Source organism: Brachyhypopomus gauderio, chromosome 7 (genome assembly GCF_052324685.1).
Source record: "Brachyhypopomus gauderio isolate BG-103 chromosome 7, BGAUD_0.2, whole genome shotgun sequence".
In the NCBI taxonomy this organism is placed as follows: domain Eukaryota; kingdom Metazoa; phylum Chordata; class Actinopteri; order Gymnotiformes; family Hypopomidae; genus Brachyhypopomus; species Brachyhypopomus gauderio.
Genome location: NC_135217.1, coordinates 2,818,917 through 2,838,396, shown reverse-complemented (window position 1 = coordinate 2,838,396; position 19,480 = coordinate 2,818,917). Strand labels below are relative to the sequence as shown.

General features: G+C 42.4%; 1 protein-coding gene across 4 annotated transcripts in view; it reads right to left on the bottom strand.

The window, feature by feature from the left end:
* LOC143518458 (uncharacterized) overlaps positions 1–19,480 on the bottom strand; it is a 203,616-nt gene that overhangs the window by 9,518 nt on the left and 174,618 nt on the right. For 3 of the 4 annotated variants that reach the window (XM_077010920.1, XM_077010919.1, XM_077010921.1), the window contains one exon: positions 1,452–1,646. In XM_077010920.1, the coding sequence (XP_076867035.1) occupies positions 1,452–1,646 (195 nt within the window). Of the gene's footprint in view, positions 1–1,451; positions 1,647–2,859; positions 2,884–3,672; positions 3,813–19,480 lie in introns of those variants that run through there. The other variant, XM_077010922.1, reaches the window with a different exon arrangement.

Below are 19,480 nucleotides of genomic sequence, written 5' to 3'. Positions count from 1 at the left end.
AACACACCAGTAGATGTCTAGAAGGAGCTGAGTATCACAGTCCTTTTAAATCTGCCTAATTGGTGCTTATCATGCTTGATTGCTGCTCGTTGACATCCACAGATGTTTTCAATACCTGATGGAAAACACTGGAATGAACCTCTGTTCTTTGGAGTGGTAGTCGTAAAGGGGTTGAATAATTGTGTCAATGAAGAAATCACAAAAAGGCCATTTAATACTTTATGACAAAAAAAATTGATGCTATCTTAGTTGCATTTAGTTCTTTAACAAGTCCTTGTAAGATTTCATTATGAACACAATTACAAATGTGCACTGAATTCCATAAAACCCTTCGCAGCATTGGGGGTTGAATAAATTTGATCACAACTGTATAAACTACACACAAACATGGGGTAAAAGGTGCAGGTAAGTGACCATGAAACAGGCCTTTCTTCATAGTGTAGAAGACTGACAGATGAGCATATCACAGAGGAAGACTGGGATCCAAACATGAAGTGTTATGGATTAAATAACAAGTGACAGTACAGAGCAGCAGATCCAGACAGAACTGATCCAAGACAAATACATTTACAAACATCCAGAAATTAAAGATACAAAAACAACAGACAACAGACAAAAGGTGAATTAAAATCACCAAAACAAAAGAAATGCTCAGTCAGGTCAGTATGCCTTGGCATAAACAGTACACTCAAAGTTGCATGTCTCACAAAGACATGCAACAATAACAACATCGACACATTAAATAGCTAGAGGTAAACAAGACCCATGTGCAACACATCACGGTACCGAGATGGGTGTGATGAATAAACACACACACATGTAACCACACCCAAAACAAATACATATATGAACCTAAACAGACGCAGACTACACATACACACACACCCGAAGGGAGGGGCCAGTGGCTGTACTATGACAATTGTCATTTAGAGCATATATTTGCATAAAATGATAACTGGTGAAAATAATGACACATTGTTCTTAACCCTTCAATGGAGGAAATAAAACACATTCATATAAATCTTAAAAAAACACAATACTAGTGCTTTAACTTGGAGTTCATGAATCAGTATTTGGTAAAATAATCCCAATTTTCAATCTTAGATTTCATGCATCTTAGCATGTCCCTATGTCATTTCAACACTGCTCAGTAAACATGGTGTGGTTCAGGTGATGATCTAATCACTAGCCCATTAAATAGAACAGGCATGCCTGGGTTGGAACTCAACAGATCCTAGAACAGAATGCTTTGTACATTTCAATATTAAAATGCCATAAATGTAGTGATGAAAGTTGAACGATCTCTTTTTTTTTCAGAGTTGTATATTCAGTAGTTGGTAAGTGTTAGTAGATTAGTCCTTGGGTATTACTGAAAGATTTCAACTCTCTCTGGTACATCAGTGTTCTTTCTCTAGTGGATTATTCATGTTCTACAGCATGTGTCCTCTTACCTCTCCTCTTTTTTTCCTCTTTGCTCTTGTGTTTACTTGTCACTGATGCTTTCTTTTCTTTTTTATTTACGTTTTTTTTGTCCATCTTTTCAGAGCCAGCATGGCCCAGTTTGTTTGTAGCGTATCTGGAACCTCCTTCTGCTGATACCGGCAAAGCTCCTTCATCCTTCACACTTACACCAACCTTTGATGTCCCTAAAAGAAAACAACGTAATAATCAGAATGCTGCCTTTGGACAATTGATTTTTACAATATGTGAATCTGGCATTAGCATGCAGTGATGGCTAAGTTACCTTGAAAAAGTAATCCAATTACTGATTACAGATTACTCCTTTTAAAAGTAACTTAGTTACGTTACTGATTACTTGATTTTAACTACGTTAGATTACAAGTTACTTTAATAGTTACATTCAGCAGCAAAATAAAATTTTTCACAATAAAATACTCACTTTATTGGAAGTGCATTTTTAACAGTAACAATGTATTAAAGCAGGTTCGGTCACCGAGGCAGAAACTGCTTAATCCAAAAATCCAGCGGAGGGAAACTTTATTGTTAACGCAATGCTGGCATGCGCCGTTGCCACCCCCCCCTCCAGTGTCACTTAAAGGGCAAGACTCGCCGTGAGGAGTAGTAGTCGCTACAGTATCTCCTGACATTACGTTTGTGTAGCTGCGTGGTATTATTTGTAAATTTATTTGTAAACGTAATACAAGTGAACTGTTCAGTCAAACAGCTTGTGAAACGAAATACCATTACAATTTCAAGCATTTTAAAGTAGGCTACATTAGTCAAAATTCCAGCACTTTTCAAACGTGGAACACAAAGCAACATTAAAATTCTTCAGGTAAATGTTCATTCCTCTGTTTTTGAGGGGTGTTTCTTTATACTACCACATATCATGGAGGACACTGCAAAAAATGACGTGTAAAACGTGCTCGCGCTTTCACAGGGTCGTGTGGAGTCGAGCGCTACGGTCAGACGCAAAGGTAGAACTGAGCCAAGAAGAAAGATAAAATATATAAAATATGGGATCCAAACATGAAGTGTTAAAGATTAAATAACAAGTGACAGTACAGAGCAGCAGATCCAGACAGGACTGAACTAAGACAGATACATTTCCAAACATCCAGAGAATAAAGACACAAGAACAACAGACAGAACAGACAAAATGAGAATTAAAATCACCAAAACAATAGAAATGCTCAGTCAGGCCAGTATGCCTTGGCAGAAATAGTACAGTGTGGAAGGGGACAGAGGTTAAATAAGAAGCCAATAGGAAGTGACACGTGCAGGACATTGATATTCAGGAAATGTTGAACGAGGTGGGTGTGGTTGTTTGATTAATCGGGTTTATTATTCTGTTCGGTTGTTCTGTTTGTGGATGTCACCAGCCAGTTTTCCACTCACCACTTGTTACACCACCCATTATTTCTGCAGGAAAAAACGAGAAGGACCCTGTTATCTCCATATTATTATACCATGTATTGCAGGGTTGCCAACTTTCCAAGATCACTTGGAGTGAGATTTGAACCTGGAGGGTGTGGCGAACGTAAATTGTTACCGGGCGGGGTGTAAAATGGACACAAATTAAGTATTATATCGCGATCGATCGATCGCCAGTGGTTGGCGCCAGAGCGAACTAGTAACCCATTGAATCATAGATATGGATCAGAGGTAAATAAACTAGATTTTTTTTTCGGCGTGAGAAATAGGAAGTGTGGCGTGAGAGCGTGTGAAGACAGTCAAATGCGTGTCTCACGCTCAATGCGTTAGAGTTGGCAACCCTGTGTATTGTATTTACTCAGGGCATTGAGCGTGTGACACACGCATTTGACCGTCTTCACACGCTCACACGCCACACTTCCGATTTCACACGGCGAGAAAAAAAATCTAGTTTATTTACCTCTGATCCATATCTATGTCGCCCTCCACTGGCGATCGATCGCGATATACAAACCCCCCCCCCCCCCCCCGCTCAACAACTTACGTTCGCCACCCCCCCCCCACCCCCCACCACGCTCAACAACTTACGTCCGCCACCCCCCCCCCCCCCCCCCCGCTCAACAATTAACGTTCGCCACCCCCCCGTCAACAACTCTCACACTCTGACATGAATCCAAAACTTGAGAGCCCTGATTTACTTCAGCTGTATGCACAGGTTTGCTCACCTGTGTACACGGTTTATTATGGAATCATAAAAGATAAGCGTTCGTTTATTACCTATTCGCATTTACAACAAGCAGTCCAGCGATGTATTTATCTGAAAGGCCACAAGGACACTAACGAAAACCTGTGATTGCTTTGCAAATTAGCCAAAACCGAGTTTATGATCTTTTAGGCTGTGATCATGCTGTGTTTGCTGAGATTAACACATTTCAGTCTGAAGTATCTACTCACCTCCGTTTGTCTTCGTGTCGTGAGACCCGAGAACTAATGTACTTTCACTTTCTCTTTGGAGTACGTGTTATGACAATGTGGGTTTTGCATATACAAAGCAAATACATTCACATTCTTTGTAGAATAAACAAAAGAAAGACAATTATTTATTATATATTGTATATGTATCCATCTGATGGATTTCACAATTTTCCATTCTGCACTGCAGCAAAACCCTAATTCTCAAAGATCTGCTTGCAATCCCTGCATCTGGCCAGCAGAGGGCATCCTCACAGTCTTTATTGTTACAAGCACAGACACTGTGATTGTGGTAACTGATCTGCTCCTGTCTCGTACAATAAAAATACATGAAATGTCTGTTGGAGCACCACTAGAGTGACTAAAGGGTGTTTTAGGTCTCACACACCATACCACCCTGTTGGTATGATATTATGTCAAGCCCTCTTGTGTTTGTACATAAGTTTGTGGATCTGTTATTCTGGTTTCCTTTTGTTCAAGTCAGTGCACTTTAATCGTTTGCACTCTTCTATTAGACACTTGCACTTGCTTCCTCCCTTTTTTCTGTGATCCTGTGATTGGTTATTGCTCTCTTCTTGGTGTTAGGCTTTGCTTTTAAATAATAAAAAACAGATGTATGACAGGTATTGTTCTTATCAGACAGGAGGTACAGTGGAGCCAGTCAGACTGGATGTGTGGTTAGGAAAAGTACAAGATAAGCAGACAACAAGAAAGAGAAGTGATATAAGGACAAGAGAAGTGATACCAGGCCATGTAGTTACTGCCAGTGTGAGACAGGAGTGTGTGTGTGTGTGTGTGTGTGTGTGCGTGTGTGTGTGTGTGTGTGTGTCAAGGACAGAATTTTGATTTCATAGGTGGGGGGACACACAAATGGCTTGAGAACTGGGGCACGGGGGGTGGGGGGGTTATGTAAAATCATTACATAACCTGATTTTTGAGTAAAAAAGCAGAATTTGGTTTGTTTTGACAAGTGAACGGGAGAAATTGAATAAAATATCCATAATTCTATGCAAGTACGGATCATACATTTTATTTAAAATCAACTTCCAAACACATGTTGTCTTTGATCATTAGCAGAGATAAATTCCTGGCAAAGTTTTTTCCTGTTGTCGCGCTTCCTCTTCTCCCTTCTTAGCGCAGCGTGTCCGTTTGATGCAAAAAAGAATGTCACTAGTCTTGTGTCTTTTAATTATTTATTAAAGCTAATACAAACAAGCAATAATAATGAAATATTAAAGAGATCTCTGAGAGTACGCAGAAGTGACATGCTATTCATGTCATCCAGTGTGCAGCTCTGACACCTGTCTGATTCTCCCCCATTATATATGTTTCTAGGCATGCCCCCTTTTTTCTGGTAAACATAGAAGGGGCACATTCGACATGTCAAACCTACAGCTGTTTCTCTCTTATTTTGGAAGCGTGGTCTTCCTTGCTGACCTTACCAAATTGGGTTACAGAAACTCCTCTTACACATCCCGTTTTTAGCAAACTGCAAACACTTAGAGTATTGGAAAGAGCATACAAGGATTTTCACAGACATTCTTGATAACAACTTGATTAATAATAATATAATGTAAGCAAAACATAAAGTTATTAATATAAGAAACTTGATTAATACTTTAAGGCTAGTCAAATTATATAAGTATTGAGTATTGTGGATAAAATATACCTTAGCATGCTTTTACACATATAATTCTTCACAGGGGGGAGCAGGTGCTGGCCCTTAGCGGGGTGGCTGGCCTCCCCTGCAGGGCTGGGTGGCGGAACACAGGGCTTGGTGCCTGGGACCGCCCGACCCCATGCTGGGGCCCTGCCCGTGTGGGGGTGACCTGCGCCGCTGGGTGGGGTGGGTCGGTCCACCTTGTGTTGGGGTAGCAGGTCTCGGTCTTGGGGCTCTGAGGTGCCTGGATAGTGGGGATGGGGCGGTTGCTGTCAGGGGCTATCTGGGGTAGGCTGGGGGCACTGGGTTTCAGACTCAGACCAGCTTATTTTCAATCCTGTTATTATGCAGAAGCGCCCCCTAGTGGGCCCGCCGGCGGGCCCAGCTCCTTTACGGCGATATAAAACATATTAAACATTAATGAATCTCTGAACAAAAGCGCTTAAATCAAAATTTCCTATCCCATCTACATGCCTACCGAGTTTCAGCCGTCTACGTGCAGCCGATCGCGAGATATCCGGCTTTGAAGTTGACCACAAAAGTGCACCCCGCGAGGGGGTCTCCCGACATATCCGTTTACAAAACATATTTATGTTGTGAAATGTCTTAATGTTTTGTCACCTAAAAATCGTTTACTAATAAGGCTTTAATTTAAGACCTTAACAGCGTAGATCCGTTGTGGTTAAGTACCTTAAAAAGCTTGCTCACCTCACTGCAAAATTTTCCAAAATCCGCTTCCTGAATGAGACACTCCGACAAATCTGCCCCCTAAGCGTCACAGAAGCATTCTTAACGCTGATTTGACCCCTCATTACAAAGCTGCAGCGGTTCTGCTTTGATTTGAGTGGTTTTTATTGGTCTAAAGTGGGGTAGTGACTTTGAGTGACAGGTTTTACAACCTCTCCCACGGCGAGGTGCGAAGGGGAGGGGGGGAGGGTGAACCAATAAGCCCACAGAGACAAGCTGGCGCCTCAGAAGTGATTGAAAGCTGTTCTAACCAATAGTGTACATCCTTCCGAAGCTAGCCAGCCCTCATATGACATGATTGGTCAAGTATATTTTTAAATTGAGCCCTCGGAAACTGGCGCTTCATTTCCAATTTCGGCCGCTAGCATAGCAACATAAGCTAACCCTTTGCTAACCTAAGCTAAGCTCCCCAGAACACACTGTTCGGCGAAACTGAAGCAGCCATGGATTATTTTGTTCGTTTTTATGCGGATTGTGGATACTTTTGAACATAAACGGATTACTTTGTGTGGAATATATGAGCAATTTTCGGAATTTTCGCCAACCCGGAAGTGAGACGGTACACCGGCTACGACGCGATTCTACGTACTGTGAGTAACAATGGATAATTTTTCATAAGCGATATTGTACAAAATATATATTCTAATACTAAACATTAACTAAGCGTTAGATTATAAACAGTTTTAGAGCGTTTGAGTGCTGCAGCACTCTGTATCGTGTCGGATGCTACCGGAGTTGGCTACGGTAACCTAGCTTATGCTGTCGGACTATATTGGACATAAATATGATATCATAACGTTCATATTTGGACATGAAATTTAGTCATTGGAATTTTCTGGTCTTGCTGTAATATGTGCAGCATTGTTGTTTGTCGTAGCTCCTCGGTTTCGTGTAAGGAATTTGTTGGCATGTTAGCTTAGTTGGCTAATGGTGTGTGTCGGGTGTGGCATATTTAGACATGGGTGTGGTGCACTTGACATACCTTGGATAAAGCTGAATAACTTTTCAATGCTTGCATGGATTTGCTCCATTTTTTCTGTGTTGTTAGAAAAGACCCTAGCGAAATTTATTGTAATTTCTGATACCTAATTTGAATAACTATGTGAATATACATTCCAGTCATGTTCAAGTTCAAGTCAGCATTTGTGACATTCCTGGCATATTAGCATCTGCAATAGAGGCTCTAAAATAAACCAAATTATGTGAATATGATACTGAAGTGTATTAATATGTTCCCCCAACTGCCTACTTCAGTTTGAGCCATGAATGATAATTTTCCTATATGTACAACTTGAGATATCTAGTTTTAATGTGAACTATGTCAAAAATGTTAAAAATGGCCACCGGGCGTGCGAATCTGCAGTATAAGGTTAATGTCTGTTGTTGTTTGATTGTTATACAATTGGAATGGTTGTGGGTGCATAAATAAGTGTGTTGTGCATATGTGTAACAATGTGTGTCTTGTGCAGCTTAAAGTCAAGACTCGGAAGGCTTCTTTCTCCGATTGCTCCGAATTAAAGATACAATTACCAGTCAACTGGTACAAAGACAAGACATATATAGAAAAACAAACGACCCTCAGCTGAGACAGATCGCGGGCCCCGCCCACTTGAGGGACGAACACAACACAACAACAACAGGACAGCTGCCGGTGTGGACGGGGGCGACCGGCAGGGGGCCCTCTGCAACGTGACAGACCCCCCCACCAAAGCCGCACTCCCCTCCAGCTGTGCGGCTCACAGCGGCAGCACACAAAACAGAGCAAAGGGGCGGGAGGGTGGAGACAAGACAGGGACCCATTCCCTGCTGTCCTGGAGCTACAACACAAAACACACTAGCTGGGCGGAGACAAGGCAGGGACCCGTTCCCTGCAGTCCTAGAGCTGGAACATAAAAACAAACAGGTTAGCTCACCTCCCTGGGCGGAGCCCTGGACCGACTGGGCCATCAACAAGATGAAACCACGCCCTGGTCGGTCACAGGGCCCTCATGTCCTAACCGGCCTTCGGCCGCTTGAGCCCCACAACCGTGTGCGGACCAGAAGCACCAAGCTCACCACATGTCACAGGTGTGGATGTGTGCAGGCTGCCACCCTGGGGCGCGGCTACACCACCCACCAACCACCTCCCAAACCTACCTCTCCTCTCGGAGCTGACCCCTGCCTTCTGGGGAGTCTGCTCCTCCCGGGGCCTATCATGCTTGGACTCTCTACCCAACCTAGGAGTGCTAGAAACCGAGGCTCTGGGCATTCCCATCAATACTGGGAGAACCACTTACTCTGATTGATTAAAACCCCTTTACTCAGGGGGGAGGGGACCCCTTTTTAGCATGAGGAGACACCCTGCTACTAAAACACCCCAGGCATCTAAATGAAGGATTTTGGGATTCTAGATGGCCACAACATAATCCAATCTTCCGGGTGAACGTTGGCGTGTCTGTCTGCCGCTGCCAGTCAGTCTTTATTTTATTTTATCTTAAAGCTTGGACCATAAACTCGACCTGACATTGATTTGACACAATGATTCGTCTTTGGTTCATTCTTTTATGGATAATTATTTCAAGATTCTACCTACCAGTGGTGGGTATCATCCACTACTCTGCTGCTAAACTTCTCCGGCTGCGATTTCATCAGCTCGCACCGACGCTCTCACTACCGGCGTCTCTGCTCTCCAATGCGGAATTGATTTATATTCCCCATCAGAAATACATCCACCGAGGGTCTCGCCGGTCTCTACATGATGACATATCGGGTCCGTTACGCTCCATCGGGTCTACGACTCGCCACTCCCGCCGTGTCTGTCGTGGATTGAGACGGGCAGCGGACCATAGTGTGCTAACCTACCCAGCCCGGTTGGAAGGCACCTTAGCTGGACTCGATACCACCATCATCAACTTCGGTCTACTCAACATCCGTTCACTAACGAGAAAGGGACTTCTTATTCAAGATCTCTTCATAGACCGTAAATACGACTTTTTCTGTTTAACTGAGACATGGCAACAGCAAAATGACTTCACACAACTTAATGAATCGACTCCTGCGGGTTATGTTTATATCAGTAAATCTCGCGAAACTGGCCGAGGAGGAGGTATCGCGATAATTCACCGCGAGGAATTAAAAGTTTCTCCAGTATCTGCTCTTATTTTTGCCTCATTTGAGGCATTGATCTGTCGACTTGCTGGCTCCACTCCAACCATCATTGCCAACATTTACCGGCCTCCTAAAGGAAATAAAGACTTTCTTCAGGACTTTGCTGCACTGCTTACATATCTCATCACTCTGTCATCTGCCATTATAGTTATGGGCGATTTTAACATTCATATGGACAATACTAATAATCCTCTCACCAAAAACTTTACATTATGTATGGAGAGTTTCGGACTGCAGCAGTATACTGACAATCCTACTCACTCTAAAGGCCACATTCTGGACCTCGTCTGTTGCTCCGGTGTCACTCCCTTTAACAGTTCAGTAGAAGATCTGGCTATATCTGACCATTTTCTTCTTTCGTACAAGGTCAATCTTCATCTCTCCTCCACGAAGCCTTCTCGTCTCATCACCTATCGCAAAATCAAGAATATCGATCTAGTCTCCCTCTCTTCCAGCATAACCTCTCATCTGGACTTCCATCAACAAATGGACCCTGATGAACTAGTGTCTTTATATAATACTGGTCTTCAAGCCAGTCTTGACACTCTTGCCCTGTTAAAATCACATATGGTCCACTTCTCACGCACTGCTCCCTGGTACATATCTGAGCTTCGGCTCTTAAAGGCCAAAGGGCAACAACTCGAGCGATTGTTTCGCAAAACTGGTTTGTCCACTCACAGGGACATGTACAAGGACCACATGATTCTTTATAAGGATTCATTATCTCGAGCTAAATCTGACTACTATAATGGTTTAATTGTTTCTATGAAAGGCGACACTAGATCACTGTATGCACTTTATAACAAAACTGTTCAAGGCCCGGACTTCATTCCACCGCATCTCTGTACTACCACCTTATGTAATTCTCTAATGTCATTTTTCAATGAGAAAATAAAGACTATTTATAAATCTTTTAGAGCTCAGCCGGTAACTGTAGCTGTTCTTGAACCACCCAACTCTTCCCGACCGTCTCCTACATTTCCTAGATTAGTCTCCGACTCCCCTCTTTCTCCAACTCATTTGTCATCTTTCTCTCTTCCTTCTATTTCTGAACTCTCTAATCTCATCTCTAAAGCTAAGCAATCCACCTGCACACTGGACCCTCTTCCCACAACACTGGTTAAACCCTGTCTTCCTTCATTACTTCCTCTTATTACTGCTATCATTCACTCCTCTCTCACGACTGGGATTGTACCAACAGCTTTTAAAACTGCAGCTATTAACCCGATTAAAAAAAAACCTGGTGCTGATCCGACTGATTTTAATAACTTACGCCCTATCTCCAATCTGCCATTTCTGTCAAAAATACTGGAGAAAGTAGTTTCAGCTCAGCTTCACTCCCACTTATCACATAACAGGTTTTACAAAAAATTTCAATCTGGTTTCCACTCCTCTCACAGCACTGAAACAGCACTTGTTAGAGTAACCAATGATTTCCTTGCAGCTGATTCTGGATTTCTTTCTATTCTTATTCTTCTGGATCTCACTGCAGCCTTCGATACTGTCTGTCACTCCACACTTCTTCATAGACTGTCCTCCATTGGAATAATTCACACATCATTAAATTGGTTAAAATTGGTTAAATTGGTTAAAATCATATCTCAGTTTACCATATCTCAGTTGAGATAAAATCATATCTCAGTTAACCGTACTCAGTTTATCCAGCTTAAAACCTTCACCTCTCAACCTTCTCCTGTTATCACTGGCATCCCTCAGGGCTCTGTCCTCGGCCCCCTTCTGTTCATAGTATATCTTCTCCCTCTAGGTAATATTTTCCGCAAATATGATATCAATTTTCACTGCTACGCGGATGACACCCAGCTCTATGTCTCTAGTAAGCCCAATTCTAACTTTTCCATGCCCTCTCTTACTGATTGTTTATCTGAAATTAAGACCTGGTTCTCTCACAACTTCCTCAAATTAAATGGCGATAAAACTGAGGTGCTACTTGTTGGCACCAAATCAAATCTCTCCAAAGAAAATAATTTCTCCCTCACTATTGATAATTGTTCTGTTTCTCCTTTAGTTCAGGTAAAGAGCCTGGGTGTCATCCTGGACAATACTCTATCATTCCAATCTCACATCAACAATATCACACGATCTGCTTATTTTCACCTCTGAAATATCAATCGTCTCCGTCCTTCTCTTTCCCCTCACACTACTACCTTCCGGGTGAACGCTGGCGCGTTTGGCTGTCGCTGCCCGCCGGGGGTTTTTAGTTTCTTCTATTTTATTCTGAGTTTTAGCATATCGTGATTATATTTATAATGACTCGTCTCTGGTTTGCCCTTTTATGGATACTCTTCGCAAGAATTTACCAACCTGTGCTGGGTATTATCCACTACTCTGCTGCTGAATTGGTTCGGCTGAGATTTCAGCAATCCGCTCCTCTGCTCTCACTACCGGCAACTCTGCTCTCCAATGCGGATTTACTCTATATTCCCCGTCGGAGATATATCCACCGAGGGTCCCGCCGATCTTCATATGACGATATATCGGGTCCATTGCGTGCCATTGGGTCTACTACTAGACACTTCCATCGTGCCCGTCGAGGACCAAGTCACGGAGCTGACCACAGCGCGCTAGCTCATCTAGCCCGGTTGGCTAGTACTGCTTCTGGGAAGAAGCATACAAGCTTCGGTCTATTCAACATCCGCTCACTAACAAACAAGGGACTTCTTATCCAGGATCTCCTACCTGATCGCACGTATGACATCCTCTGTTTAACTGAGACGTGGCAACGGCAAAATGATTTTACCCAACTTAATGAATCGACCCCGGCGGGGTATGTTTACATTAGTAAACCTCGCGAGATTGGCAGAGGAGGAGGCCTTGCGATACTTCATCGCGAGGAACTTAAAGTGGTACAGGTATCTGCTCCCGCTTTTGACTCCTTTGAGGCATTGATTTGTCGACTTGCTGGCTCCTCACCAACTATTATCGCTAACATTTACCGGCCTCCAAAAGGTAATAAAGACTTTTTCCAGCATTTTGCTGCGCTGCTTACTCACCTGATCACACTCTCACCGGTTATTATAGTTATGGGCGATTTTAACATTCATATGGATGACACCACTAATCCCCTGACTAAAGACTTCATTTCATGTTTGGAGAGCTTCGGTCTACACCAATATATTGATAGTTCTACTCACGCTAAAGGTCACATTTTGGACCTCGTCTGCTGCTCTGGTGTCACTCCTTTAAACTGTTCAGTGGAAGAGATGGCTATATCGGACCACTTTCTTGTCTCTTTCAATGCCAACCTTCCTCTCTCTACTACTAAGCCTTCTCGTCTTATCTTTTACCGCAATATCAGGGATATAGACCCAGCTTTATTTTCTTCCTTTATTACTTCCAAATTAGACTTCCACCAGCATATGGACCTTGAGGATCAATTGACATTATATAACACTGGTCTTCAGGCCAGTCTAGACTTTCATGCTCCGCTGAAATCGCGTATGGTTCGTTTCTCACGCTCGGCCCTGTGGTTTACATCAGAACTTCGGCTCTTGAAAGCAAAGGGGCGACAATATGAGAGACTGTCACGTAAAACTGGACTGACCGTTCATAAGGATTTGTACAAGGAACATATGCTTCTTTATAAGGATTCTTTAATACAAACTAAATCGAAATATTACACTGCTTTAATTGTTTCTATGAACGGCAACACTAGATCACTTCATACATTTTATAATAAAACTGTTCGAGCCCCAGACTCTTTTCCATCATATCTGTGCACTACTACCTTCTGCAATTCTCTTATGTCTTTCTTCATTGAGAAAATTGAGAATATTTATAAATCTCTTGATATTCAGCTCACACCTACAACTGTCACTAATTCTTTTGATTCTTCTCTAGTCACACCTTTAGCTGATTTTCCTCTCTCCTCTGACTATTTTTCATCTTTCTCTCTTCCTTCTGCTTCAGAACTATCTGACCTTATCTCTATTGCTAAACCACTAGCTCATTGGATCCACTTCCCACAACATTGGTTAAATCATGTTTACCCGCTGTGCTCCTTCTTATTACTGCTATTATTCATTCTTCTCTTAGGACTGGGACTGTACCAATAGCCTTTAAAACGGCAGCTATTACTCCGATTTTAAAGAAACCTGGTGCTGATCCGTCTGATTTTAATAACATACGACCTATTTCTAATCTCCCATTCATTTCAAAAATTTTAGAGAAAGTTGTTGCAGCTCAGCTTCACTCATATCTATCACACAATGTTTTATATGAAAAATTCCAATCCGGCTTTCGATCTTCCCATAGCACAGAAACAGCTCTGGTTAGAGTTACTAATGATCTCCTCTCTGCAGCCGATTCTGGTCTTCTCTCTATTCTTATTCTCTTGGATCTGAGTGCTGCTTTCGACACTGTTTGTCATTCCACTCTTCTTCACAGATTGTCCTCTATTGGGATAACCTACACTTCATTTTCCTGGTTTAAATCATATTTATCAGATTGTTCTCAGTTTATACAGCTTAAAACTTCCACTTCTCAATCCTCTCCTGTTACTGCTGGTGTGCCTCAAGGCTCTGTCCTGGGCCCCCTTCTCTTTATGGTTTATCTTCTTCCCTTAGGTATAATTTTTCGCAAATACAATATAAATTTTCACTGTTACGCGGATGACACCCAGCTCTATCTTTCAAGTAAGCCTTCTTCTAAATTTCCCTCAGCCGTTCTTGCAGATTGTCTAGTTGAAATTAAAACCTGGTTTTCTCATAATTTTCTCAAACTAAATGGAAATAAAACAGAGATACTTCTTGTTGGCACCAAGTCTAATCTCTCCAAAGCAAATAATTTTATTTATTTATCTATTGACAATTGTCCTGTTTCTCCTTCTGTTCAAGTAAAGAGCCTGGGTGTCATCCTGGATAATACCTTGTCATTTCAATCCCACATAAAAAATATTACTCGTACTGCTTATTTCCACCTTAGAAATATTAATCGTCTTCGCCTTTCTCTCTCGTCACACACTACTGCCATTCTGGTCCACAATCTTGTTACTGCTCGTTTGGACTACTGTAATTCTCTTCTTTACGGTCGTCCTCTGAAATCTCTGCACAAACTCCAATTGGTTCAGAACTCAGCCGCTCGTATTATTACTAGAACTCCTTTCTATCATCATATCACCCCTGTTCTACATCAGCTGCACTGGCTTCCGGTCACGCAACGAATTCAATATAAAATATAACTTCTCACTTTCAAGGCTATTCACAACCTCACCCCTCCGTATATTTCTGACCTTATTAAGATCACCTCTCATTCACGATCACTGAGATCATCTGCCTCAACTCATCTGTCTGTTCCCACTATGCGCCTTGTCACCAAGGGAGGAAGAGCCTTCAGTTGTTCTGCCCCAAGACTTTGGAATGCTCTTCCTCCTGATCTAAGGAATTTGGACTCTTTATCTCAGTTTAAGTCGAGACTCAAAACACATCTTTTCAGAACTGTTTATAATCTCTGATGCTAAATGCTCTTTAAATTATGTCTTATTTACTGATTTTATGCATTTGTAGTATATTGTTTGTTTATTTTATTATTGCTGTGTATTACCTCTTTTATGTAAGGTGACCTTGAGTGTTTAGAAAGGCGCCACCAAATTAAATGTATTATTATTATTATTATTATTATTATTATTATTATTATTACTGCTATTCTGGTTCACAGTCTTGTTACTTCACGCCTGGATTATTGTAATTCTCTTCTTTTTGGTCTTCCCCTCAAATCACTAAACAAACTTCAAATGGTTCAAAACTCAGCTGCATGTATTATTTCAAGAACACCATCCTTCCATCACATCACTCCTGTTCTGCACCAGCTACACTGGCTCCCAGTTACACAATGCATACAATACAAAATCCTTCTCCTCAATTTCAAAGCAATTCATAATCTCGCCCCTCCATATATATTAGACCTTATTAACATCACTTCTCACTCACGATCACTGAGATCATCTGCTTCTACACACCTGTCTGTCCCCATTACACACCTCAGCACCATGGGCGGTCGGGCGTTCAGTTGCTCCGCCCCTAGATTGTGGAATGCTCTTCCCCCAGACTTGAGAAACTCTCAATCAATCATACATTTTACTTTTTAAATCTGCTTATAACTGCTGATCTCTATGGTCTGTTCATTCACTTATTCATTTTATTGTTATATCATGTTATTTTATTTTTTAAATAAAAAAAAATATTTAAAAAAAAATATTTTTAAAATTGCTCCATGTAAGGTGACCTTGAGTGCCAGAAAGGCACCATTAAATAAAATGTATTATTATTTATTATCCTCTGACTACATAAAGAGGTTCAGGGGCACCTAACTGCTCAGGGGTCCCTCCCAACAGGTCGAGTCTCCTTGCGGAGTTACGCCTTCCGAACTACATTCCATGGCTCAGGACCCCAAAAAAATTTATTTAGGGGGGTGAATAACAAAATAAATTTTAATAATAACACAACACAAAACACCTTGGCACCCCGCACCTGGAGGGAGGGGTCTCCATCTCAGCAGGAGGGGACAACAAACAGCTCACCTCATTCAGCAGGAGAGTGGCCCCTACCGACTCCCGAGAACACTCTCGAATCCCTGGTCAGGGCCTCCAAAAGAGCTGCACCCTCCGTACCACTCACCGTAGCATGGGACCTCCACTGGACCCCCTCCCAACACACATTAAAGGGGGAGGTGCATGTGAGGAATTACATAAAACAAATCACGCAACACGCTAGGACAAAACAAACACGCAAAGACAAATACAAACAAACGGACAGGACCCACACACGTGCGCTCTCTGTAACCGTGACACACCTACTCCAGCTCTCTCTCTCACCATTTTCACAATGGGATCCGCAGATACACGGAGAGAGAGCTATAAACGAGTTGCACTCGCGTCACGCCTACAGGGACGCGCCTCTCCGGCTCGCAGTCGCTCACCCCCCTCAATACGGGATATCTGGCGAGCGAGGCGAAAAAGCTGAGAAGCTCTCGCATCCAACCAAATCCCACGGGCGGGTGGGATTCCCGGGTCTTTCTCTGCCTGCCTCTGGCCTCTTGGGGAATGTTGTCGCAACTTTCTACCCTTGCTAGTAAAGTATATTCCGTACATTTATCCTATGTTGCACTTACATAAACACACACACTCACACATACATCACAGTCATTTGTGCTGTATGTCTTAGGTACACTTTCTGCTCTTCTTTTAGGAGCAGCAGTTGGTGAACCATTGCAGTGGTAATTTGAGCTGGTTGTTTCTTTTTTTCCTGCCCTTCTGTCTTTCCCCTTTTTAATCTCTCTCCTCCTATTTTCTATCTTCTATCTTCTTATGGTCCACTTAACCCCAATTATTGTTATCACTATTGCACTGTATTATATAGAATTGTTATCATTTGATCTGTACATAAAAACAAAGTTGTCCTCCAAAGTTGGGGGGGGGGGTGGAGGTGGGCCCAAAAAAAAAAAGAAGAAAATGGAAGAACTGATAATCTCCCTCAATCAGGGGTTCCACTCAAGATCTCAGCCCGTTGGGTCAAAATGATCACAAGAACGGTGAGCCACAGAACCACACGGGGGGACCTAGTGAATGACCTGCAGAAAGCTTGGACCAACGTTACAAAGGCTACCGTCAGTAACACACTACGATGTGTAGTAGTGTTAGGTGTAGTAGTGTTGTGTGTGTCCCCCTGCTTAAGCCAGTACACATCTGGGTCCATCTAAAGTTTGCTAGAGAACATTTGGATGTTCCAGAAGAGTATTGGGAGAATGTCATATGGTCAGATGAAACCAAAGTAGAACTGTTTGGTACAAACACAGCTCATCATGTTTGGAGGAGAGTGAATGCTGAGTGGCATCCAAAGAACACCACACCTACTGTGAAGCATGAGGGTGGCAACATCATGAGGGTGGCAACATCATGGGGGTGGCAACATCATGGGGGTGGTAACATCATGGGGGTGGCAACATCATGGGGGTGGTAACATCATGAGGCTGTCAACATCATGGGGGTGGCAACATCATGGGGGTGGTAACATCATGGGGATGTCAACATCATGGGGGTGGCAACATCATGGGGGTGGTAACATCATGGGGGGGTGTGGCAACATCATGCTTTGGGGCTGTCTCTCAGCAAAGGGACCAGGACGACTGATCCGTGTATATGAAAGAATGAATGAGGCTATGTAAGAAGCATTTCAAGGTCCTGGAGTGGCCTAGCCAGTCTCCAGATCTCAACCCCATAAAAAACCTTTGGAGGGACTTGAAAGTCCATGTTGCTTGACAACAGCCCCAAAACATCACTGCTCTAGAGATCTGCATGGAGGAATGGGCCAACATAACAGTAACGGTGTGTGCCAACCTTGTGTAAAACGTGCTTTTACGCAGCCAGTGCTCTTACCAGTTCTTGGGCAGTGGGTTAGTCCGGGCAGTGATGCGGTAGCGAGGCTAGTATTTAAATACAACAGGGGAAACTGAAGGAAGGCTTTCGGTAGAAAACTTTTAATGAAGAACAACTGGGAGGCTAGTAGTAGCTACCGGCTAGTCTCTCCGTCTTCACTCTCCCGCTCACACTCCGTCCATCTTCTTCTCTCCCTCTAACTCCTCCCACTTCAACACCACACCAACTCCCGAGGCTACAAGTCATACACACTTGTGAACATCTAGAACCCTGAACAGGTTACATCATGCCATTATTCATGCCATTGTTGCTGTTAAACTTGTGAAGACTTACAGAACACGTTTGACCTCTGTCATTGCTAAAAAAGGATATATAAGTATTGAGATGAACTTTTGTTATTGACCAAATGCTTTTTTCCCCACCATAATTTACAAATAAATTCTTTAAAAATCAGACAATGTGATTTTCTGAAGAATTTTTTCTCATTTTGTCTCTCATAGTTGAGGTCTACCTATGATGTCAATTACAGGCATCTCATCTTTTTAAGTGGGAGAACTTGCACAATTGTGAATGACTAAATATGTCTTTACGCATAGTATAACCAGTGCATACCCCTTATATGAAACATTGCTAGCCGCTTCTGTCAGCAGCGGATTCCATGTTTGTCCTGTCATTGTTGTGTTGTGTGTGTCCCTCAGGTGGGTGTGGCCCATTAGGGAAATCGACACCTGAGGGTTGACTGCTGGTTATTGTTTTCTTAAATTGGATTAGTTCACAGGTTTTGAGTTTGTGCATTTTATCCATTAAATCCAAGATTTTCCCTGGCATGATCACTTCCTTATTTTTGCACTTTCCCTACCCGTCACATGCCATTTCTGTGGTGAACTTGTGAAGGCTGTGATTTACTCAGAAAATCTTTAAAAAGAAAACAAGTAAATCAGTAAATGAAGCACTATTCTGTGTGAGTGTCTTTGATGGTGTAAATCAATAAGTAAAAAGTATTCATTTCCATTTTAAATTTAAAGAACAAATCCCTATGAAGAAAACAAAGCCCTATCAAGTAAATAAATCCTCATCAAGTTGTAAATCCATATTCCAAAGACACGTTAATATAGCAACAGCATAGTGTAATATTGGGTCCGTTGTTCCGTGGGTAGCGTGGTCGTGGATGAAGGAAAGACAAGCACACAAACGAGCATTTTTCTCAATGCTTTATATCTCCTGCTCGGATAACTGACATCTCAGTCCTCGTTTCCCGCTCTCCCTCTCGACCCATCAACCCCAGCGCTCACAGGGGAGAGCAATCAAATACAGCCTTTTAACGGCTGTGAATGCACACACATCAAAAGAGGATTTACAAAATTAAAACAAAATGATTTGAAAATAATAGAATATTTTTCCATTCTTACAATAGTAATGCTTCACCACTTCCAGTTAGTATGAAACAGAGTAGTACTTTAATATTTTGTGTACTAACCCTGCCAAACCCATACCCTATTAAGATCATTATATAGTACATACTGAGATTCTGTCCACAGACACATTTGAGGAGTTTGTCCAAGTAAGTTATCTCTAAGCCGCCTGGTCCCCAGAGACTGAGAGTGTAGGATTTGTATCACTCCAGGAGTGTCCAGAGTCCCTGATGTAATCCCCAATACATGTTTACAACA